The sequence below is a fragment of the Copadichromis virginalis genome, linkage group LG1 (genome assembly GCF_057382275.1).
Source record: "Copadichromis virginalis isolate Kocher_CV1m ecotype Utaka linkage group LG1, C_Virginalis_male_GT1.1, whole genome shotgun sequence".
NCBI classification, from domain to species: Eukaryota; Metazoa; Chordata; class Actinopteri; order Cichliformes; family Cichlidae; genus Copadichromis; species Copadichromis virginalis.
Window position 1 is genome coordinate 32,045,771 of NC_140618.1, and position 24,631 is coordinate 32,070,401.

General features: G+C 39.8%; 1 protein-coding gene across 15 annotated transcripts in view; it reads left to right on the forward strand.

The window, feature by feature from the left end:
* The first annotated feature begins 554 nt into the window (after nt 1–554).
* The window catches only part of madd (MAP-kinase activating death domain), a 54,196-nt gene continuing 30,119 nt past the window's right edge, over nt 555–24,631 (forward strand). For 3 of the 15 annotated variants that reach the window (XM_085459981.1, XM_085459932.1, XM_085459949.1), the window contains exons 1-13: nt 556–969; nt 8,979–9,228; nt 10,341–10,985; nt 18,432–18,735; nt 19,723–19,854; nt 19,996–20,109; nt 20,261–20,341; nt 22,547–22,603; nt 23,324–23,496; nt 23,620–23,855; nt 23,947–24,103; nt 24,235–24,338; nt 24,423–24,628. In XM_085459981.1, the coding sequence (XP_085316107.1) occupies nt 9,170–9,228; nt 10,341–10,985; nt 18,432–18,735; nt 19,723–19,854; nt 19,996–20,109; nt 20,261–20,341; nt 22,547–22,603; nt 23,324–23,496; nt 23,620–23,855; nt 23,947–24,103; nt 24,235–24,338; nt 24,423–24,628 (2,268 nt within the window). In that variant the 5' untranslated portion in view covers nt 556–969; nt 8,979–9,169. Of the gene's footprint in view, nt 970–8,978; nt 9,229–10,340; nt 10,986–16,295; nt 16,413–18,431; nt 18,736–19,722; nt 19,855–19,995; nt 20,110–20,260; nt 20,342–22,546; nt 22,604–23,323; nt 23,497–23,619; nt 23,856–23,946; nt 24,104–24,234; nt 24,339–24,422; nt 24,629–24,631 lie in introns of those variants that run through there. The other 12 variants (XM_085459923.1, XM_085459897.1, XM_085459941.1 and 9 more) reach the window with 9 other exon arrangements.

Genomic DNA, 24,631 nt, shown 5'->3' on the forward strand with positions numbered 1-24,631 from the left:
CTCATAACTTTTTTCTCTCTGAATGTACCCAGCCATTAATTTGGTTAATGCTATCTTTGATAGAGATGTTCAACATGTACCGTTTCATTTTCATTCTCAGCAACACATGCTGAGTGTTCAAAGCGAGAGCTTTGAAATGCAAATTCCACTTTTTGAATGATCTGGAGACATTTTAATTGCCCCGGGTTACTGACAGATTATTCAACACTACTGCTCTAGAGTCAGCATGAAGTACTCTGTCATCAGGTTGGCTGATTGAAGAAACTTTTGGGGATATGTGGCACATATTTCACTTAAAAAAACTAAATTTCTTTATCATTGCGTTAAACCAAGTAGCCTACTAAAATTCATACAGTTAAAATTTATTTGGATTATTTTTAGTCACTTTTTGTTAGCTTTTTGGTCCTTTTAACTTTAGTTAATTATAAATAATGTAAGGGTGGTAGGCTTATCAAAAAATAAATACGGGGACCCAAATGGCTCCCGGCGTTCCTGCTGCGCGATAAAACGCAGGAAAATGGTACAAATAGATTTTTAGAGTGAACCAATGGTGACGATCCCCAGTTGGGAGCATTAGGTGGGTTTTGTCCGTTTTGTTTTGTCGCTTCCGTTAGGTCGGCCTCTCAGTATGCGGAACTCCCTGCAGGCTTCTAGTGCTGCTGATGATGATGGGGAGGAGGAGGAGGATGTTGTGAAGGCAGGTTGTAACTGACCGAGCCACACGTTTCACTGAGCAGGCAGGCGGACACATATTTCGCATAATTTATTATGTTCCGGGACACTCAAACGGAGTGGCTAACCTTTTCAGCGGTTGTCCGCGCTCGATGTTTTCAATGATAAAAGAAGGACTGAATTCTGACAAACATCGCTGCCTCTCCGCCGTGACCGAGGAGAGCGCCCACCATCCAGGCCGTCATCGGCAGCTGGCTGGCTTGGCAGCGAGCATTAGCGGCTAACCGGCTAACGTAGGTAAGGTTATTCCCATTAACGCCTGTCCTCTGTGAACGCATTCAGCGCATATGTGTCGTGTGTTCTCAACTGTGTCATTGCGTTTGTTACGTTTGACAGGTGTAATGTGTATGAGACTAACGTACTGGTGGTAGCTAGGCAGCTCGCTAGCTAGCTTGCTAGCTAATCCACTCGTGACGTAGGAAAGCATACGGCTAGCAGAGGAGGGGTGAGAAGATGCTTCCTTGGCGTTAATGTTTAGGACGAATCAAAGCCAGACAGCCTGTTTGAAATATTTATCCATATATATAATATAAAAAAAATGACAGCACTACCACCGTGCACCAAGGACGGTTGTATCTGAGCTGGGAGGCGCTGACATTGCCTTATCACATTTCTTCTAAGTGCTGTTTGTTAATGTTACCTTCCTCTTGGCATACGTCCTCACCATGGCTAATCTCAACTTGTTCCAGTAAAATTTAGACTACACACCCAGACAGGCTAGTCATGCGGGATTTGTGCTCTGCAATCGCAACCCGTGACGGTTTTCTGTTGAAATAGTGTGCCATTGTGAAGTCCGTCATCACGCCTGAAGCATTGCTTAACAGTTGGATAATTTGACACAATGTTCACATTAGCTTGCGACATAAACGTTGGGCACTAACGTTAACGTGTGAAAACATTAGCACGGTTTCGTCATCGAAGAAAGAGAAAGTATTTTTTTTTCATGTGGATACTTAGTATGTTAATATGTACAGAAATTTAAGATATGCCAACATATTTTAATAAAGATGATTTGAGGGTGACTGGAACATAATGTTCAATGGATAACTATACACGGTCTTTTTTATTTGCTGTCATGCATGTCTTTATTGATATGACGACATTTAGGTGAATGAGATAATAAACCCAGGCTTTATGTAGATTTCACCGTTAAAATAGCTATCATATTAAACCAAAATTTTAAGGACACGTGATTATTTTGTGCTTTTGCAATACAATCAGTGAACGTGTGTTAATATGATGTTTCTGGTTATGTCAACATTTCAGCGTTTGGGCGAATGACTGTGGTAAAAGGCATTGCAAATGAAGGACATTGATTGATTGTGGTCCCACAGGCAGGCCAGTATTTCTTGCTGGTGACAGGTATGGGTTGGCTCAGGGAATCAGGCACCTTCCGTCTGTCTTTGAGGTGCTGAGGTGAACGGCAAAAAGATCCCCGAAGTCTCCTGTCAGCATTGGGCATATTTGTTTTGGGTGGATTTCTAAACCTTCAGGAATAAACTTTTAACATAACTGAATAGCTAGCCTTCATTCTTAATAATGACAAGATTATTTGCATGTGAAATTGTGTTAAAGTGTGAGTTAAACAGTGCAATCAATGTCCATACACTAGATCCAATCAATAAGTGGTTGTCTTTTCCATTTACCAGAACTTTATCAGAGAAAGGAGTGTGTCCCAGTCACATGTAATTCACCCAATGCATTACAGACTAGCTACAGATCTTTGACTATATCCTCTTGATTGATGATGGGGTAAAATTTGATTTGAATCTCAAAGCCTCTGGGGAGAAATGTAAAAATAGGCCAATCACAAATGGTTTCTGAGGACAAATATAATTTATTATACACTGGAGCTTTTAGGCTGGGGGGTTATCTGGGTGATAACGAAATTAAGCTTTATAAGATATTGTGAAACAAACATATTGGTATGTAACTTGTTGTTAAATCAAAACAAGGCATGAGTGTCCTTGTTTTTGTTTTTTTTTTTGATTTAATGCACATTGAACTCAGCTTTGCCATTTTATCCAAAAAAAAAGGTACCTGGAACCTGATTCAAATGAAGCCAGTCTTCGTCACACCTTGCAATGCAAATTATTAGCACATAGTTAGTTTTCTACAGTCAAACAGATAACTGAACACCATAAACGTGTTGGTTATTTCATTTTGTGACCACAATTTCAAGATGTAGAAACATGGCCAGTCACCAAGCATATATTACGAACTTCTATAAATCATTTTAAAGTTGCAGCACTCGTTCCTTGTAGGTTATGAGCGGCAGGGGACCAAAATATATCAATACTGGTCCAGTTGTTAAACACTGTACCATTGGTTCAATAAAATGATAATTTAAAAGTGATAACTCATTGAATAATAATAATAATGGATTGGATTTATATAGCGTTTTTCAAGGCACCCAAAGCGCTTTACAATGCCACTATTGTACTCTCGCATTCACACACTGGTGGAGGCAGCTACGGTTGTAGCCACAGCTGCCCTGGGGCAGACTGACAGAAGCGAGGCTGCCATATCGCGCCATCGGCCCCTCTGGCCAACACCAGTAGGCGGTAGGGTAAAGTGCCTTGCCCAAGGACACAACGACCAGGACAGAGAGCCCAGGGATCGAACCGGCGACCTTCCGGTTACAGATGCGCCTCCTAAGAATAATACTTTCTTAATCTACACATTATCCCTTACTTGTTTATGCGGCCTTGCTGACCTGATCGATTTCAGTAGCATTCTCTGTTTGTACTTACTGCTGTTTACTGTGACTGGCAGTAAATGTTAACCATGTTGGAGGCCCATGAATCATATCTGTCTCCTCTCCATGCTTACATAACAAGTGACTGCTTGCCTGCAGACCACTCTGAAGAGATTCATCTGTTGTGTTAATGTACATCATTATTTAACCTTTGAAGATTGTTGTAATGTTGTGACAATTCTTTATTCCCGGTTTTTAGAGATAGGAAAAGGGGATCAGTACCACACTCGGTAATTAAAGACAATCAGTGAAGTGGCACAGTCCTGCCATCCTTATCTAAAAATAATGTTGTGAGCCAGTATCTCTGTGCTGGATGAGTCTGCCTGCAGCGCTACTGCTTCATAAAACAGCCATTTTGGCTTGGTACCAGGAAGCTTTCAGGCTGCCAGACCTGTGTATAGGTTCATTTTCCTGATGGTTTCATGAGATAATTGTTACATTGTATTCTCTATAGGCCTGTTGAATTGTCCATTTTGTAGTTTTTCTTTGCTGTGACAAGGTTTATGCTGTTGCCGCTATCCAACCTTGTAGAAGTTGTTCCATGTATTTTATTTATCTTTTAAAGCTTGAGCTGAAAAGATTATTTTTTTTTTTATTTTAAACCGCCGTTTCAGAGCTCATTTACCCATTAATGTTAAGTGACAGTTTACTTTTCCTTCTTGTACATCAGTGTGCAAAAGTCAGTAAAAAGCTGCCAGGCTTTTAGGGTATTTGAATAACTTTACCAAGTGTGATGAGTGTGAACATTAAGCTGACTTCCTAAGATGTGTCATCCCACTTGGCAGGCCTGTTTGAACTGCATCTTTGTGTGGCTCCTCACATCAGATACTCTTGGATTTAACAGTGTGGTGAAAGTTCACATTAAACACTGTCAAGCTTCCCAAAACCATAAGAAGGTATTATGTATCTGTGGTAGCTTAAGAATCAGTGTTTTAATACTGCAGTTTCAGTGAAATGTGTTAAACATTCACTCAATTCCAAATTGACGTAAAATAAAAATATAAAAATAAAAACATTAGAACATTTTAGCATGCATCAAGAATACTTTAATTCTAATGGTTCATGTCCCTCTGTGAGCAGCTTCTCTGCTCAGAAGTGGAGCTATTAGACATAATTACACCTATAATGTGTTTGAAGCCTTCTGTAATAATGTCCGCTGGACACAGCTGTGTCACGCACTGGTAGTTCTGTGGCTGAGGGGGTTAATGACCACCTTTGTCAGAATGTGTGACTATCGTGTCCCACTCATGATTTACATGCAGTCCATTTGTCTGCCCTGTTATCGTTGTGTGTCTGTTCTGTTTCTACCACACAAGCGCACATATCGAAACACGATATTCATATCAGGATTTATTTATATTTGGTGCAGATTCATTTTAAGCATTCTGTGTGGTGTCACTTCACTGAAGGTCGCTGCAATTTTAATGTTCATAGAGCGAAACCTTTTTTTCTAGTGTAATAGATGTAGTTTCTGACAGATCTTTCTAATATTGTGTTGAGCATGAAAACAGAACTGGAAGTGTAAATGAGTCTTTAGGGGGACTGCGGGCTTCCTGTTTGAAGAAAGAGTCAAATTAGGTCAGAAGTGTTTTCTACAGTTAAAGCTACTGAGTCTATAACATAGGGCTGCTCGATTATGGCAAAAATGATAATCACGATTATTTTCACTGAAATTGAGATCACGATTATTTGACGATATTTATTTAACCCTTTAAGACCTACTATAGAACCAAGTCCGCCAGAGCTTATATTATTTTTTTTACATGCTGTAGTGCCATTTGTGGGAGCATTTCAAGTTGCTATACATCAATACAACTGTTATAGCCCATATTTTAATAATATGTATGCATTAAGTCCATAGTAATTACATAAATTGCAAAAAAGTGCAATAAACTACAAAAAAAAAATTGAAAATCGCTTTTGTTTTGTTTACATATATTTCTACTTGGAGAAATTTAAGAGGTTTATCCCTTAAAACTTTAAATACAATAAAGTTGCAAAAAAATAGTTTCCCACCACAGGAAATTTATTTTGAGTGTCTTCATAGTTTTATTTTGGAGATACAGCAATTTTTATATATTGCAGGAAAAACAAAAAACAATCCTATGATGCAAATTTGCAAAGAAAACAGCATGTGCATCATTTCACTGTGGGAAGTGTTACGAACAGCTGATCGGATCGGCAAAACGTGTTTCTGGAATATTATGTTTTTGTTCCTGCAAGCGCTTTTTATGCAATTTTTGCAAAGCTATATGTGGAACGAAACCGTGACCGAGGACAAGCTGATGGCATCAGATGTAAGTACAACTCCTCCGGTTTCATATGCAAAACAAATTATTGCGCTAGCTTACACGGTTCAGGTTCTACAGGGATTTAAAAATAGTTACGCAAAACGGAGCGTGCTGCTCTGACCGGCTTTAAAGGGTTAACAATGACTTTAAAAAATAATATAAAATAGTGTGCAACACCACTGAAGTTTTTTTTTTTTTTTAAACTCTCTTTTCAACCAACGGCAGTCACTCTCCAAATAACTTCTGCTTAGCTTTCCGAGCTTCCCTCGGGTCCTCTTAATCAGCGGTCTCCAACCTTTTTTGCGCCACGGACCGGTTTATGCCCGACAATATTTTCACGGACCGGCCTTTAAGGTGTCGCGGATAAATGAGGGAGGGGCTAATAATCGGCTCAGTCATTTTTAATGATCGTTGAAAGCCCAGATCGTAATCGTGATTAAAATTCGATTAATTGAGCAGCCCTACTATAACATGTAACTAGTTCAAACGACATGGGAAAAGAACAAAGCAACACGGGTTCTGTCAGACATAGGATATACTGCTTCTCATATGTCTGTGTGATGGAGTAGATGCGGTCATGTTGTTTAATTCAAAAGCAACTCCTGGAACTGCAGTGAAATTGGCATATTTTCATAGATGTGCACAAGTTTTGCTGTTTGTTAGACTTCAGTAATTCATCCTTCAGTCCTTATGAATCAGGTCTTTTTTTTTTTTTATTAATGTGAAGTTTGAATCTTTTTTGCAGTAATTGCACTGATAGAGGTGTGGTCATTGTAAGATTATCTTAAGCTTTTAGAAAAGAATCCTGGTCTTAGCTTTTCAGTGGGAATGCATCAATGATGCAGTATGAACCACTGACTAAATTAAAGCTCCTTCAGCTGGATAACAGCCTTTAAGTGACAGTGAGAAACTGCTCTGGGTCCTGAGTGTTTGTGTTTCAGGGTGGGGTTTCAGTAGCATGGCCTCCTGTAGTATTTGTTAGTTTTAGAGTAAACGCTGTTTGGCATCGCATGATAGCTCAAGTAGATCACGTTACTGTGGTTTTGTTTTGTGCAATTAGCTGATGTGAACATTAGCAGTTATGGTGTTTTCCTCTGAGGTGTTTTAAGCTTCAGATTTTGCTGCTTATTCCAGAAAAACAAAAAGCAGAGCAGTAATTCTGTAATGTTTGATGGTTTTGGGAGGAAAGAGAGATACTTCAGACTGTAGTTTTACTGCAGCCACATTATAGTCTTTGAATTGAATGTCAGCATGTTGGTTTTGCTCTGATTATATTCACACTGAAAAGTTACAAGTCGAAAAGTTGAGCATGGGACTGAAATTGTCAATTTGTGTCTTGTGGTTTTAAGGGGATCTCACTGCTGTTCTTTTCTTTCTTGTGGGCTTCCAGTTCATTGGTTACACCTGCAAGTGCTTCCCATGAGGGTTGTCCTGATTGTGTCATAACTACTAACATGTTTGGCAGTGCTGTTATTTGTTTAACTAGTACATGCCCATGCTACAGTATAGTTTGACCAGTTTGTGGTGTTGGTTGTAAAATTCAAATGATTGTAAAATGATGGTTATAACAAGTTAGACAAATATGTGTTCATTGCTTGGTGGTTGCAAGGCAACATGATGGCGTTATACTGTATGATGCATAAGCGAAGTGAATATAAATTAATGTTACTGTTGTGAAACACAAATGATTCAGTGCTTTTGCAAGGCATTTTAAAAAAGGTTATCTGAGCTTGTCGTTAGGTGATTGCAAGGCGATGTGATGACATCATCATGATAACTATTGATAAGAGCTGTCAGGGGCCTGAGATGTAGCTGTGTGCCAAGGCTGGTTGCTGAACTCCTGATCCTAATGTAGGAGGATTTGTGAGACAAAGAAATAAATACACAGATTTTGTAAGTTATAGAACATGAGTGAGTTCCTCTAAAAAGCAGATCATATAGCTGCATAAATTATTGCTGAAAATAGCATGAAATGCCATGGCTGTGGGGATGTTAAATTGTTTTTCAGAAAAGTCTTAAGAGTTGAGCTTAACATAATCCTGGCCCAGACTTGTTTTTTTTGTATTTAGTGGCCAGTGCTTTGTCATTACTTTACAAGAGGAGATCCAGAGCTTGTGCACCTGTTTGTAAAGCTGCTCATGTTAAATTTATTCTCACAAAAGCAACTCAACTAATATTTTGAGATGGTGTTGTTATTGTGTCAGGGAATGCCCGCTAAACTGTAGTCATGCACTGTATGTTGCCTTAATATGAATGTTAAGTTGTCTGTTGTCACGATAAGGGAACTAGACTGGAGCTACAAGTGGCTTCCTGGTGTTTAATAGCCATCTGTAGAGGTGCTGGTTTAGTTTGCTGGACAAAGTCCAAGCTGTGAAGTGTGCTCATTCCACCAAGGCCCCTAAGCTGCTTACTTACCTCTCCTTACCCTCCAACAAAAACAACCAGGCAACGCATTATTGTCAACTCTAAAGTGCAGCAAGTAATATTTTGTAATATGTTTAGAGTGATTCTTTAGTTATGTCTATGTAAATTTAACCCAAAATTATAAGTTTTAATCTCCAACAATTCTGTTTATAGGTTTTTGTGGTTCTTCTTCCTATGTCGTCTTAATGTCCAACATATACCCTATAAACACATCCACACACCTTTTTTTTGTATTTTGTTTCTTTGTTTATAGTAGTATGATGTCTTGTGAAATTTGGTAATATCAGAAAGCATTTCTGATATTATAAGTTTAATTTTATAACAAATTATAATTTGTTATTTGTTCGAATACCACAAGGACAGAACAATACAGTTCTTTGTCTGCTCTTTAGCTGAAAAGGCTCCAAATGCTTTATTCCATCTTAAAACCACCTCCATGTGAAACTTCTGCTGTTGTGTGGGGTTAAAAGCCTTGTGAAGAGTTGGTGTTGTGGACAAAGGTAGTATATATATTGTACATAGAGGAAAAGTGGAGAATGCTGCAGAGCTGAGTGGATTTATACTTTATTATAGTTTGACATTTACTGAAAAGTCACAACTATACATCATAAAACCCAATCTGACCCCATTTTGTTACTCTGAAAAATTACGCTGCTGTTTGGTGATATCCAGTGTGTGCACCAGGTGCTTTCATTGTGCAGACACAAGCTTATTATATTGTGGTCATAAAAACATACAATAATATATATTTTCTTCTTCTTTGTGTGTTACAGATTGGACCCAGTCTTCTTCTTCTTTTATGGTTTTTTTTTTTTTTTTTTTTTGGAATCATCATAATGATAGTAAAGGAGCTGCATTTCAAGTATACACCTGAGCTTTCTCACTTGTGATGGAGAGGTACCCTTAACTCAAGAGGCGACGTATATCCTGGATGCTGTGACATACAGGACATGGTCAGTCCAACATGGAGAAAAAGAAAATGTGCCCCCGCCTTCTCGACTACTTGGTAGTGGTTGGAGCAAGGTAAGCCCTTAGGCAGACATGGCACCCACTACCCTTTAACCTTAATACTTTTTTCTTTAGTGTCTTGACATATAATAGGCATACAAAGTAGACCTCTTGGTTTTTATATCATCTTCTATTTTTACTCTGTTGAAAATTCTCAGCACTTTTGAATGCATCCTTGCAAGTGTTTGAAGGTTTTTGGAAAACTGCAACCTTGAAATCTGATGATTTCACAGCTTATGTTTTTGCTTTGGTGTTTATACAACAGCTCAACCCTTATGAAAAATGAAGAAAAGTAGTAAATTGTTTCAAACATAGTGACTGAGCCAAAAAAAAGTATTGACATAATACAGTGAAATCAGAGGGGACTCTCAGTCACTGTGTCTGTTTATTTGAGCGGTTGGTGATTTAAGTGTTTAAGAACAATTTCAGATTTGTTATTGGATGGAATGGTTGTTGCCTCATACTTCCTCTGCACAGATTTCCAAACAGTTCAAACACTTCAGTTTGAAATGCTAAATTGGTTACACATTTGCTTCTGTAACCACAGAAATACTATCGAGGCTTTGTTCAATGTTTTTGTTTGAACTCTGTGGTTTCCATTTCTTCCTTTATGAAATTTGTCTTTCCTTTTATGTCTTTCATATTAAAGGGAACCTGTTACACCTCAGATACTCTGCTAGATTAGCTTTGGTTATTTCACAATTTAAAAATAATCTTAATGTATCTTGTAGTGGGCGTTGGTGCAGCCCCTCAGTTCCTCCACTGTCTGAAACAAGCTGTTTTAGCATATTTCCCTCTTCCCCTTAAGCCAGCTTTATTCAAATTGGCTGTCGTTTAAAAAAAGAAAAAAAGAAAAAAGAAAAGAAACAGGGTCTGAACAGAAAGCAGGTAACAGTGAGAGCACAGAAGTCTGTCTTTTACATTCTTTTCTCATATTTGACACATAAATACACTAATGTCTTGATTTGATATTTTGATGTTTCATGTAAGGGATTTGAAGCTCCCCTCTTAACATGTGATAGGAACTCAGTTGCAGTTGCATCAGGAATTAGTTGTAATGTGCTCAAAGAACACATTAAGCAATAATTCTGGGCACTGCTGACAAATGTTTGCCATTTAACCTCCAGGCAACCTACTAGTGACAGTGTGGCCCAGACCCCTCAGCTTCTCCGACGCTACCCACTAGAGGACCACCAAGACTTTCCACTCCCACCAGACGTGGTTTTCTTCTGCCAACCGGAGGGCTGCCTGAGTATACGCCAGCGCAGGGTCAGCCTTCGCGATGACTCCTCTTTTGTTTTCACCCTGACTGACAAGGACTCAGGAATTACTCGCTACGGAATCTGTGTCAACTTCTACCGCTCCTTTCAGCGAGGACATCATCGTACTCGAGGAGAGAAGAGCAGTCACGCTGAGACAGCAGAACGGGCAACAGAGACCACAAGCGAAGGGTCTGATAGTGGTGGAGGTGGAGTTCCACACCGTGTGGTTTCTCCACCCAAGAATGCAGAGTCAGTACCTCCGCCTGCTTCTGGAGAAGAGGGTGGACAGCAAGGTGCTGAGCAAAATGCCGGCAAGTCCCCACAGCACAAACGGAGTGCTGCTAAGGTGGCGGCCAGGAACCGCAACAGCACACTGACCTCTCTGTGCATACTCAGCCATTACCCCTTCTTCTCCACCTTTAGGGAATGCCTATATATTCTCAAGAGGTTAGTGGACTGCTGCAGTCAAAGGCTAACACAACGGGCGGGGCTTCCTCGTGCCACCCAGAGGTGAGGTTTCAGATTTCATGCACTAATGCTTCTTCACTCACAAACAGGTTTTATAGTCTTAATCTTTCTTTAAAAGCTTTGTTAGCCAAATAAATAACACACAGATTATTTTGAAGTAGGTCTTTGCCAAGAACCCATCCTGTCAAAATAAGTTGTGTAGTATAGAAACACCAGAATCCACTTGTTGATTGCTGTGTAATTGCTAAGCACATGAAACCATTAAACACCCACTAAACACTTATTTTTGTATGAGCATTCTCGTTGTGCCAGCCTTAGGGGCAAATACCAAGTTAGATGACAAGATCTCATAAGCAGAGACCAGAGTGGATTCATTTTAAAGGATTTTAGCATCCATATTAATCAGTACATTGTTTATTCCCTTCAAAGTTTTCTTTTGTTGACTGTAACATACTTCAGTCTCCAGAGACAGCAGTTGGCAGATGATACATCTGTTCATACCCACCTGTAGTTTATGTAAAAAGAGCAATTAGCGCTCTTTTAAAGCACAGTTTCAGTTGAATTCAACTCACTTGAATTTCTTGTGCAAGCTTTTAAATAATGTCTGTGCATTTGATGCACATTAATAACCATTCACACAGCTTATTATTTCACATTCAATTCTAAAGGCTAGAAAAGTTGGAGAAAACTTGTTTTGTCAGTGTTCCTGCTGATGTTTTCTGCAGTGCCCACTCCTTTGTTTCTACTCCCGTCTGCTTCTTCCGTTGTCCACCTGTTAGCTGTATGTTTGTGTTTCACAATTATACAGGAGCCTTTGTCTGTGGTGCCGCACAGTTTTGCAGGCCATCTGTGGCGTGTGTCTTGTTCTCACAGTATGCTTTATGCTTTCAAGCTCCACCTCAATGACAAATAATGCCAAACAAAATGTCCACAGTGCATTTAAATCAACTTTGTTTTGAGTGGTTTGTTTTACATTAAATATTATTTCAGGAAGAATAACAATTGTTACATAATTCTAATGAATCATTTTGTGTGTACACCCAAGCTTGACAGATAGTGGGTTTTTGGGAAAATGAAGGGTCGCTGTTTTCACAAACTACTAAGCAATTTATTGTTAGGACACCACTTCATCACCATCTGCTCAAGTGTGACATGCACTCTTCCTCATGTCCTGCAGACAATGCTGAGAGGAAGGTAAACAATTGAGTTTGAGTGCACTATACTGAACAAATAATATGACACTGCCCACTTGGCTAAATTACTATAATAAACTGTATAAAAAAGTTTTCAGAGCAGCAAATATTTCACAAAGTCTATCTGTTGTATAAAAGGAGAAAATAGGGCTGTACAGACTTCATGGTCTTTTGCTTCCCACAGTTAAATGAACATAATCAGGCAATATTAAACACCAAGTGAAAGCAAATGAAGTGACCCCTTAATCAGCTCTTGACCCCCTGGCTGCATGTGCCAACCACAGCTCTTCCCTACACTGTGTAGCTTGAAGTTTCCTGGACTAGTCAGGACAAGTAACACTGCATATTAAGACAGATATGCAATAAAAATCAAGAACAAGAAGGTGAAGACCTTTTTCCCTTTAGGCAGATCATCAGCTGTTGTTTGGAAATACATGTCAACCAAAAATACATATGCAAAGAGTGCTCTATAGTTGGGTCTGCACTACACCTTGATCAGTATATTGGCCGGCCAGTATTATTGGCCATTGTTAAGCCAATAAATGAAAATTTCAAAATGTAGCTTATGTTTTTTTCCTGCATTATCAAGTTATGTTAGTAAGGACTCTATACATAAGAAATGCTAGGGAAATCTGTTCATTTCCTGTGCCTGAAGGACAAGAGGTATTGACTCATGTATTGGAATTTTACACCAAATATTGTTATTGGTACCTGTTCTGTCCTAAATCCTGTTCTAGTCTAGATAGCAAAGAAACAACTAACTCATTCAGCTGCCTGAAAACACACCTCTAAATGCAGTATAATTAATGAATGGACGGCAAGAAAAACAATGCAGTGGTTGTTAACATGAACTGTCCATGATCAACTCAGCAATCACATTCCATGTGGCCAAAAAAACACAAGTGAGTAACAAAAACTCCAGCAGAAGGGTGAACATAGTGGAAACACAATTATTCTTCCAAAGTAGTGATATCAGGGGAATGTAGAGGGATCTCACAGCTCACAAGATATTTTAATTATTAATAATACAGCACAGAGTAAAAGGGAAAACAGTACTTTATTCATTTAATTTGTGTTAAGTTTTGGTACAGGTTTTTTTATTTATATTTGTTGATTTTTCTTCAGAGGCGCTGAATTTAGGCAGATATGGAAGACCAGTTTCATTTTGATGCAGACTTTAGTAGAATAGCATGAATGTTGCACATAGATGTGGAAGGAGTGTAATGTAATTGTCATCTCAATAATGATCAAAATAATTATGGGAATCATTTTGGCCACAATCATCCACGCCAAGGTGAAAATATAACCCAGAGAGTGAAAAGGAAAAAAAGGTCTCAATTGGATACCCCCAATATATCCAATAATATGATAAAAGGGGATTTATCGTTCTGTTCTGCCTATTAGACTTAACACAAATTGCTGATCATGTTTCGATTTTCTTAATTAAGCTTGAAGGCTAATTAATTCATTTTTAATTTAAGCTGCACAGTACTCACAGCTGTACCCTGTATTTGATGCGGTGGCGTGATGTGGCAGTATTTTTCGGTGCTCTTTGGGTTTTTCTGTTGCCATGGGTGAGTTAATAGATTGCAAATTTTGATTGACAAAGTGCTAATTAGGCTGTCACTTCACAAGAGCTTATTCATCGAATGATTGTTATTTATAGCTGTTAAACTAGCGCAGCTTTTCCCGTCTTCTTTAAAAGGCACTGTTGGAACGTCTAGCACCCAGTTAAGCTCATACCTTGGCCTTTTTTTCTTTGATAAAATGTCGCTCTGACTCCACTTATCAGTAATATAGAACTATGGCTTCTCTGACAAGCTTAAAAAGCCGAAGGCTGAACAGACCTGAGAATCTCTCTTTTCCCCCTTTGACATGGTTGATTGAAATGTGGTGTTGCAGTGACAAAGAAGTAGAGTCATCACATAATGACTGCGAGCATTTTCTGCTATGGCGGCTCTGACAGATTGAGGTCTCTGCCTGCCCGTGGGTAACAGCTGCAGTTGGTGGGAGAGATCCAAACGGCTAATGATTTACCTCCCTCACTCTTTACCACACACACACATATAAGTATGCACTTTAGAAAGGGTAGTAGCACTGCGTGCATAGAGTAGTGGGTTTTCACATTACTATAGCGCCAACTACTTAAGAGCCTCTTGTGCATTTGTCTCATTTGCTCATCACATTAGGGATTTCACTGGTTATTTGTTCAGGTTTCTTTGTGGCTGTCTGCAGTAATAAAATGACCTGATGATTTCATCAACTGTTTTTTTTTTTTTTTTTTTTTGGATCGAGGTCTTTTTATTGAACAAAGAATTGCTTCCAACAACAATTACGGCAATATTAACAAACAGTCGTGCCCCACCCACCCATCCAGAACAGTGTAACTAAAACCCAGCCAGAAAGGGAAGAAGAGATAAAAGAAAAGAAAATTACAGATACAAAGTAAATAATAAAATAAATGAACAACAGCAAGGGGAAAAACAAAACAACAACAACAAAAATAAAAAACCCATCAACTCTGTTTTTAACTTTAAAATTGCCCTGGACATCTATCAATATATGTATTAGCTAGGGGTGCAACGATACACAAAATTCATGGTTCGGTTCGGTACTTTGGTGTCACGGTTCGAAATTTTTTCGATACAAAAAAAAATGTTCATGCCTTTTTAATTTGTCATTTATTAAAATTATAAATATATATATTTTAACTCAAAAGTACAGTTTTTAAATTTAATGTTGCTGAAACAAAAGTAATTAAAAAAATAAATATATCTCAGGGCTCTCAAAATTTCAAAATCCCTGGTAGCCCTTCGGGCAGGGACTCTTCAGTTTTTGGTAGCCCAAAATAAATGTAAGTAGCCCGAATAAAAAAGAGAGCAATTTTTTGATTGATGTTTTGTTTCCTCTTTTGTTTCCTTTACAATATTATACATTAAAGTATAATATTGTAAAGGAAACAAAACATTAATCAAAAAATTGTTGAAAAACAAATTACAACATTGTATAAAAATTACAATCATCAACTCAAATACTTGGTTCTAATTGAACAGAAATTTCTATGAACTTGTAAGAACTGTGTATAAAAAGCACTGTTTTTGTCCGCTAGAGTGGGATTTTCACGGCACATTCCGCACCACATCTCTGTGCGTTCATCATTTGTTTGAAGCCAGCTCACCTGACATTTCTTTGGAGGTAGAGCAACACCAAAGTAATTGCTTAAAGGAGCTTCTTCGACATCTTTAAGAGTTTTAAACAAATGTCTGTCCTCCTCCAGAAAATCTTATGTTTGCAAACACGCGTTGCAACTTCATATCTTGTGCGCGTTTTTTTTGACAGCGAATGCGCACCTGCGGACCACTTATGTGCAGCCCCGGTAATATAGCTCGTCATATTGCAGCCACAGAAATTCTTTTGTCCATGAAACCATAAAGCTGCACTTTCTTTTTGTCTTATAGTCTGATTTGTCCTAACTTTTCCGTTTTGTGGTAAGCTTTTCTTTGGCTGTCACATCTTCACCCTGACCTGTCTTATTTGGCTCAGCAGAACTAAAATATATATCCTGCTGCTTTTATACACACACACACACACACACACACACACACACACACACACACACACACACACACACACACACACACACACACACACACACACAACGGTCAGCGTCAGCGATTCTCTGCGCGATCAACCTCTCATATGTTTAAGCTTGCTGCGGGAGATTTCACTTGTCATGTTTGCATAGTAAGCTAACGATTGATAAGTCGATGTCAGGGGAATTGGTGTGCAAATTATCATAACTCACCAATCAGTGCTGTCGCTCTCTATACACAGTTCGCGCGATTGCAAAGTGAAAGCAAAAAACAAGCGCAAATTCAAACGCGATTTCAATATGTCACATATTGACAGTGGCTCACCGATGCCAATGACATAATTACCCAGCGACATTTCCGAAAGAATGCAAAAGCATTGACATATATTTTTCCTTCCTACAATAGCCCGATGGGCAGGGCAGAGATAGATTTTGGTAGCCCGACTGGAAAAATCGCTAGCGATTTTGCAAGCCCTGTGTTACAGGCATGGCCCTTTAAGGATGAAGCCTGATGGGAAATGTATTCGGGGTGTGGGTGTGTGTGTGTGTGTGTGTGTGTGTGTGTGTGAAGAGAGAGAGCGGAGAAGGGGAAAAAGTAACGGTTAGCTACAGAAGAGACGAAAATAAAAGAAAAGGAATATAATAACTCCCTCGACAGCCAGAGTTGTGTCGGCGATGCTCGCTGTGAGTAAACTGTTTCAGCCCACTGTACGCGGTGTTCGTGCCTTAGAGAAGAAATAAAGTTCGGTGAAGCAGTTTCCTACGCCTCCTTCGATCTTTTTGCTAGCGGAGTTGACCTGTATAGTAAGCTGTTGCCGGCTAGTCAGTTACGGAACCTTCAAATAACTGCCAGAGGTTTCCTTACTACGGTTCGGGGCCGCGGATCTGGCGCGGTAACACCTGTATCTGATTGAGGAATCACTCATCTTTGGAAAAGAGTTTATTACAGAGAAATGGCTCTTTCCAAAATAAAAGCTATACTATGCGCTTCTTCTGGGCTATATTCTCAACAGCATATTGTAGCGGGTCAGGGCTGTTCGGGGTTCTGTTTGTACAGTTATGTTTTGTTTATGTTGCCATAGTGACGGGTGACGCCCTCTCGCTGCGACGGTGTGTCCTTCCGGGGTCAGAGGGCGCCCTGTGTGTTGTTGTTGTTGCTGTGCGGTTGCCGCGCTGAGCAGTTAGCTAGCTGCAGTGTTCTTCTGCAGATGTCAATAAACGGCTGTGCTCCCTGGCTAGCTCACGGGAAGCAAGACCAAACGACACCTCCGTCTCCTCGTTGTCTGAGGTCGCCACATTGGTGTCAGAAGTGGGATGATGGTGGCACCCCATGTTCTGACCCGAGTGACTTTTCCCCCGCCGGACTTGACCGGCCGGTGCGCCAAAAGAAGGCACCTAGACATTTGCAGGACTTTGTGTGGGGCAATGGGGTCGTCGGGGACGACTGACCCCTTAAGTAGGGGGCTATGTAGCGGGTCAGGGCTGTTCGGAGTTCTGTTTGTACAGTTATGTTTTGTTTATGTTGCCATAGTGACGGGTGACGCCCTCTCGCTGCGACGGTGTGTCCTTCCGGGGTCAGAGGGCGCTCTGTGTGTTGTTGTTGTTGTTGTTGCTGTGCAGTTGCCGCGCTGAGCAGTTAGCTAGCTGCAGTGTTCTTCTGCAGATGTCAATAAACGGCTGTGCTCCCTGGCTAGCTCACGGGAAGCAAGACCAAACGACACCTCCGTCTCCTCCTTGTCTGAGCTCGCCACAATATTAAACATATCAGGTCCCCATAAGGAGAATCATGTGCTAACGGCTGTCTAAATGACTCGGGTAAAGTTTGTAGCATGCATGCTTGTTGTTTTTGTCTGCTTCCACTTGTCTTTGCACTAGGATGATGTCGGCGTAAATGTGCAGTCATATTCGTTGTGTTCCCACTAGTGCTGTCAGCGTTAATCTCGTTGAAATGACGTTAACGCCACAACACGGCAAATCTCCGTTAACGAGCTAACTGCGCTAACACACTGGTTCCTACCCATGTAATTGAGCATTGCGTGGCACATCCAACATACTGTTTTACTTTAGTCCATGACCCGCTTACCTTCAGGGTCATACGTCACATGAAAACCAAAATAGTTCCAAATGCCAGATCTGAATGAGGGTGGGGGAGGTTCAATTTGCCATGTTGCAAGGAGAGCTTAACTTCTATCTTGCTAGCTTGCCCTGCGCTCTTCCTTCTGATGATGCTGTCTGTGTTGAACGCTCAGTGGATCAGTGCAGCCTAGTCGGAGTAGTCGAACGCAGATTCACTGAGCGCTCAACACCGACAGCATCGTCAGAAGGAAAGTTGATAAAATAAATTACAAATTTTGTATTGTTCGATACATATGCGTACCGAACCGAAAGCACTGCATCGAACGGTTCAATATCGATACGAGTAACGTTGCACCCCTAGTATTAGCGTTATCTGCTTGTCACAGAAATTTGTTAAGCTTTTCAGTAAGTATACACACTGTCACGTAATATGTCGTTTTGAACAAAACTATATTATTATTTTTCCTTACTGCCCAAACAGATTGTTTTTCCTCCCCTGAAAAGTGAAATACCATCAGTTCATGCATTTTAATGTTTGTCTCAGTCTTTTTCTTGAATGTTGTGTCACAACGCACACTTCATTGAAAAATCTAAAAACCTTTAAATGTACATTAATGTCCTTCCCAGGGACACCATGTGGCGTGTGTTTACCGGTGCGTTGTCGGTGGAAGAGAAAGGCAGCCAGCTGCTGGCCGACCTGCGGGAGATCGAATCCTGGGTGTACCGGTTGCTGCGTTCACCAGTGCCAGTGGCGGGTCAGAGACGTGTGGATGTGGAAGTGCTGCCCCATGAGCTCAAAAGGCCACTCACCTTTGCCCTACCTGATAGCTCTCGCTTCTCCATGGTCGATTTCCCGCTGCACCTGCCCCTAGAGCTGTTGGGTGTGGATGCCTGTCTTCAGGTCCTCAGCTGTGTCCTGCTGGAGCACAAAGTAAGGACAGGCACAGGTGTTCTTCCTCTTGGTCCAGTCTCTTTATATTCTTTTGTGTTTTGTGCATATATACTAAAGGACAAGAAGAAGGATGTGGATTTTTTTTTTCCGTATTTTTCTTTTCTTTTTTTTTTTTTTTTTTTTTTCTTTTTAAGCTGCGGTCAAATTACCCTTGGGATTTTATTAAAGATCATGCCGATTTTAGAAGTGAAAGGTACAAGCAAGGCTATATTTAGTCTGATTGTTCAGTGGTTTCCTCTGGAGTGCAGCTGCATGTCTACGAGTTTTGTCTTTTTTGTTTTTTCTTTCCCAATGACATTTCAGGACATTGTTAGAAATGTCCTGAAATGTCCACATTTTCTGCTGTTAGCTCACTGAAGCCGTGTGGACAGAGCACAGTGGGTAAAAAGAAGAGTGTTAATAGTTTATGATAGAGAGGAAAGACTCTGTCATCTTGTATTTTTAACACTAGAGTCATTAGTGTAGATGTAATAGGATTCTTTGTTTAATTGATTTTGATGTAGTGTTACTCTGTGCATACGTTGACACTGATACATGGGCTCATTTGCAACCAAATCAAACCTACGCTTCTCAGATTGAGTCATACTGTTTAAAGACCATTATGTTGGACTTTTTTCTCTACTTTTCTGTCACCCTGTGTCTAGCAGATATGGGGTTCTTAAGGTATTCTATTTTGATATGTATTCTGCCACTCAGAGATTTCTTGCCGCTCTTGCTGAGATTTTATTGCTGTTAAATATCCATATGTATATAACGAAAATGATTTTTTATGGCTTTAAATTATGAACAAAGAATGGAACATGGCTTCAAAATCAGAGTCAAATCATACATCAAAAACCGTCAAGTGGTGGAAACGTATCAGGGTGGTGAGAACCAACTAAATACAAAATTTGTTGCATTGTAACGCTCACTTTATTAATCTTCTGCATGTTGTATGTTTTTGTTTTGTTTTTGTGTTTTTCCCAGGTCATTCTTCAGTCCCGAGATTATAATGCTTTGTCTATGAGCGTCATGGCCTTTGTGGCCATGATTTACCCACTGGAGTACATGTTCCCAGTCATTCCCTTACTGCCAACATGTATGGCCTCTGCTGAACAGGTGAAACTTAGTGTTTGTAACAGATACACGTTAAATAAATAAGTCATTTCTCTGTGTATGTGTACATTTAAAAAAAAAAAAAAGGTGTCTTTTCATTTAATAACAGCTTTGCTTAAATGAACATTTTTCTTCCTTTGGCAGCTCCTTCTTGCTCCTACTCCCTACATTATAGGTGTACCAGCCAGCTTCTTCCTCTACAAATCAGACTTCAAAATGCCAGACGATATTTGGCTTGTTGACCTTGACAGCAGCAAGGTCTGTATAACAAGAGCTCCTTCTCATCTTGGATTTTCTATTTTATTATATTGTGGTTCATTTACCTAATGTTTATTGACTTGCACAAAAAATTTGTTTTTAAAAAGCTCAAATACATTGCAAAAATTAAGACTGCTATGTTTGCCTTCAGGTTATAGCACCTACCAATGCAGAGCTTCTACCACCTCTTCCAGAGCCTGAAGCAGGCGAGCTTAAGAAACATCTAAAACAGGTAATGTATGCGATTTGTTTTGATTCCTCTTAAATTGTTATGACTATAAATTTGTCTGATTCTGCTCAACTGTGGCAGCCATATATTTGCCCCAAATACAGTGAGACTAGCATACACATGAGCATTTCACAGAGAAATTTCTGGAACCCGGGTACTTCTCTGGACCGTTAAAGTTTAATCCCATGATTGCTAGTTAATCCCATTGAATGTAAAACTTGTCTTTCAGCAATGTGAAGAGTAGGGGCTTCCTTCTTCATCAAAGTTGTATGTACTGTAGATGAGTGTGGGGGCATTTGAAACTGGTTTTGTAGTGCACTAACATAAACAAATTTTTCTTTTTCCCTCTGTTTTCTGTGCATGCTCTAGCTTTTGGAGGTAAAATCAGATGCTAGGTCGCTGCTACCCAAAATAAATACTTAGTATTACTGGTAGCAACTAACTTGGCCTCTAACCTGATTATCTAACATCAGAATCTGGTTCTGATTCATGGAAATACAGCACATGTCACAAAATCCGCTCACGTCTTTAATGTAATTAAATATATTTATTTAAAATAATTAAAAATATTTAAGCTACCAATATGTGTTTACTTAGTGTGCTCATTAGCCAGGAAATGTTTGCTATGGCTAATTCTTAGATGGCATTAGCTGCTGATATTCAGAATACCATGCATCCTTATTTTCTAATTTATGTTATTACATTTTGACTTTACTTTTTTATCTCTCCTAGTTGAACAGCTACACTATTAATATTCCAAAAGATATTTATTTACAAAAGATACTGACTACCTATTATTCACTTTGTAATCATATGTTTAATATGAGGTATGAACAGCAATAGTTGTTTTGTAGGAAATATCAGATCATAATCAGTAAAGTCATTGAAAATGTAACCAAAACGAATCATAATAATGATAATAATCATAATATTTTTGCAAAAATAACCTTTTTTTAAATTTAAATTAATAAATTTGAGTCTGTAGGCAATCTGCAGTCTGTAATCTGATGTTGATATTTCATTTTAAATATGATGGTGTTCATCAGAACTGTTGTGCCACCCTTGCATTCATGAAGCAAACACAGACCACAGCTTTTTCAAAGATCCAGTTAAAGTCTTTGCACATTCATTTAGTTCATTCTACCTTGAATCAGAGCCAGTCTGTTAGCTGTGTGTGGTTAGCATCCCTTTCCCTGTGTGCGGGCGTGTGACCGAGCTGCTTGTGTGTACTTGTAGGAGTGTGCAAGGCTCAGTATAGCTGTTGTATATCCGGAAACAAGTTCACAGTGTTAATATGAGCAGTGGAGAAAATGTCACTGAATATGGTTGGAGTGATTATCTGAAGACTTTGATGCCATAGCAGAGTGCTACTGATGCTACAGTCTCTGAAAATACTTGCACTTGACCGTTGAGTTACTGAGATAAACTGGTTATAACAGCCAATAATTTTTTGTGTACTTTTGCAAGGCTGGTTGTATTATTACAACTTACCTGACTTTTCTTAAGGACTAGAAGTTTATATACTGCTTACATTTTGCTACAGGTGCTTTATTGTGCAAGTATTTTATTTATTTGTGAAAAGATCTGCAGTTTTCTGTGTGTCATTACCACTCCATTGTAACCACTGGTTTGTCCCAGCTGGTCACCATGGATGTCCTTCATGTATCTTGTAGTGGCTGGATTTTGTAGGTGAACTCTATTATTTGGTCATGTTATTGTTTTTCCTCTGTTTTTGTTTTTCTGTTTGTCTTTCACATCAAACATAAAAGCATTTCCATTTTTCATCTTTCTCTGTCTCTCTTGCTCTGACTTTGTCACATGTCACTGTCACTCAGTCTTACTCTCCAGGCTGTTCATCACTTTTTCAAAGCGTGCACAAATGTATATTTTCTTATCTCCTTTCTTCAGTAAAAAGTAGAATTGAAAATGGAAATGATAAAAGAGCAAAGCCTGTCTGATGTTGCACAAAAAAAATCAAGAGGAACCTTTTCCCTCGTGATTTTTAGATCTGTTTAAATTACAAATATTTTTATTTCCTGTCAGCAAAAAAAATCTAATAAATAGGGAACTGCTGTTGAAAGGAGACAAAGAAAAGAAAAGGGCTACGGTGGTGACCCTTCCGTCATGTGCTGTTCCAGTGTCAGTCACAAAGTTGTCATCCCAGGCCTTCATGTGATTCTCCTCGCATCTCTCTTATCCCCTTCCTAGTGTCTGGTTAGGTTGACCGTGATCACCCAAAAGCAGATCTTCTCCTCTGAGAATAAGGTTACTTATTTCTCCTCCTGTGGAATGTGCCATGCCCCCTGCACGGATATCTTCTCTGTCTCACATTATTTTGCTTGTCACTTCTACTTGTTTCCTATTTTCAAGACCAAAAATGCATAACAGCGTCACAGAATGTTGCAAACCAGTGTTTTGATACACTGCTTAGCTCTGGCTTGAGCATGACTGAATGTGCGTGCATCTAATCTTGGCATCAGTGAGTATTCTCGTAATGAAAACACGATCCTGTATGATGAAGCTGATCACTTTGACAAAGTTAACATTCATCCAGACGCAGCAACTAAATGTTCCATTATGCTAAGCTAAACATTGACTCTTGAGTCTGCAGCAGTCCCCTCAAAGCAAACTTACTCCCTCCTCTGCTCCTCCTACTCCAAAGTGACACACCCACTGCAGGCATCAACATATGGAAACCTCATCCTTTAGCTGCTTGAAGTAATGTAATGGCGTGGGACTCTGGTAAATAATCTAATATTAGCACAATGCTAAGCAGCAGAATTGCTACCTATAAGAGCCATTGGCTCAACAATCAAATCCCCTTTTATTTCAATTCTGCCTGCCAGTCTGTCCAATTTAAGTAAAGAAATTTATATTCCAACTAAATGTTGATGCCAAATGTGGGTGTGGTCTATCACAATGCAGTGTTTTTGTATTCAGAGCCACTGCTGTGTTTGTAATTAATGTCACCGGTACCTGTTCTAGGCTTTGACCAGCATGAGTTTGAACACCCAACCAATTCTCAACCTGGAGAAGTTTCAGGAAGGTCAGGAGATGCCCCTGCTCCCACCTGGACGAGATAAAGCTTCGCCGTCATCCACCGAATTCAACCCTCTAATTTATGGCAATGATGTCGATTCTGTGGATGTAGCTACCAGGCAAGAATTGAACTGTCAGGGTTTATCAGCATCTGTCTGAGCTTCCGTTAACACGGAAGTCACACTGATCTTAATAAATAAAATTAAATAAAAAAAATTAATTAAAACTTCTTTGTCTTGCAGGGTGGCCATGGTACGGTTTTTCAACTCTCCAAATGTTCTTCAGGGGTTCCAGATGCACACTCGCACTCTGCGCCTCTTCCCGCGGCCAGTGGTTGCTTTTCAGTCGACGTCTTTTCTTGCATCTCGGCCAAGACGCTCTACCTTTGCAGACAAGCTTTCTCACACCCAGGCCGTAGAGTTCTATGGAGAGTGGGCTCTCAATCCCACAAACCTTGCCTTTCAGAGAATCCATAACAGTAAGACTCATTAAAGATCATAATAGGTTGTCTTTTATGTGAGTATGCATTACAGAATTTGTGTTGAACTCGTTTGAATATCTCTCTTTAGATGTGTTTGACCCCTCCTTAATTGGAGACAAGCCCAAGTGGTATGCACATCAGCTGCAGCCAGTGGTCTACAGAGTATATGATGGAAGCTCCCAACTGGTTGAGGCTATGGCTGGCCCGCTGGAGGATGAAGGCAATGAGTCTGACCCCACAGACAGGTAGGATTAAACCAAGGTCTTTCTGTTTAATCCAGTTCAGTCTACTATCTGGGTTTTTGTTTAATTCTGCCATATACTAGCATATTTTCACTTTGATTGCTGTCGGTTGTGATAAATTCAATATGTTGCAGCGGCAGTGACAGTGAGGCTTACGACGACTCCAGCTCATCCTATTCCTCACTTGGAGACCTAGTGAGTGAGATGATTCAAGGTGACATCCAGGGAGACACACCAAGTATGTGGTTATTTTGCCCAATGATCCACTTTGACCACATTCATAGCATTTCCTCTGTTGTAAAATTTAACTTTATTGTCTCAGGCTTGGACCCGCCTACCCATGCAGCACTGGGAGATGCTAGTGAGGTTGAGTTTCAAGACTACCATGACTTCAGGGAAGGGCATGGCCCTGAAGGCCCACCCAGTGGGGACGGACCTGCTGAGCCTTCTGATGGACAGCCTCTTCGCTCAAGCTCTAGCACAACTGCAAGCTCAAGCCCCAGCACAATCATCCAGGGGGTCAACCATGTA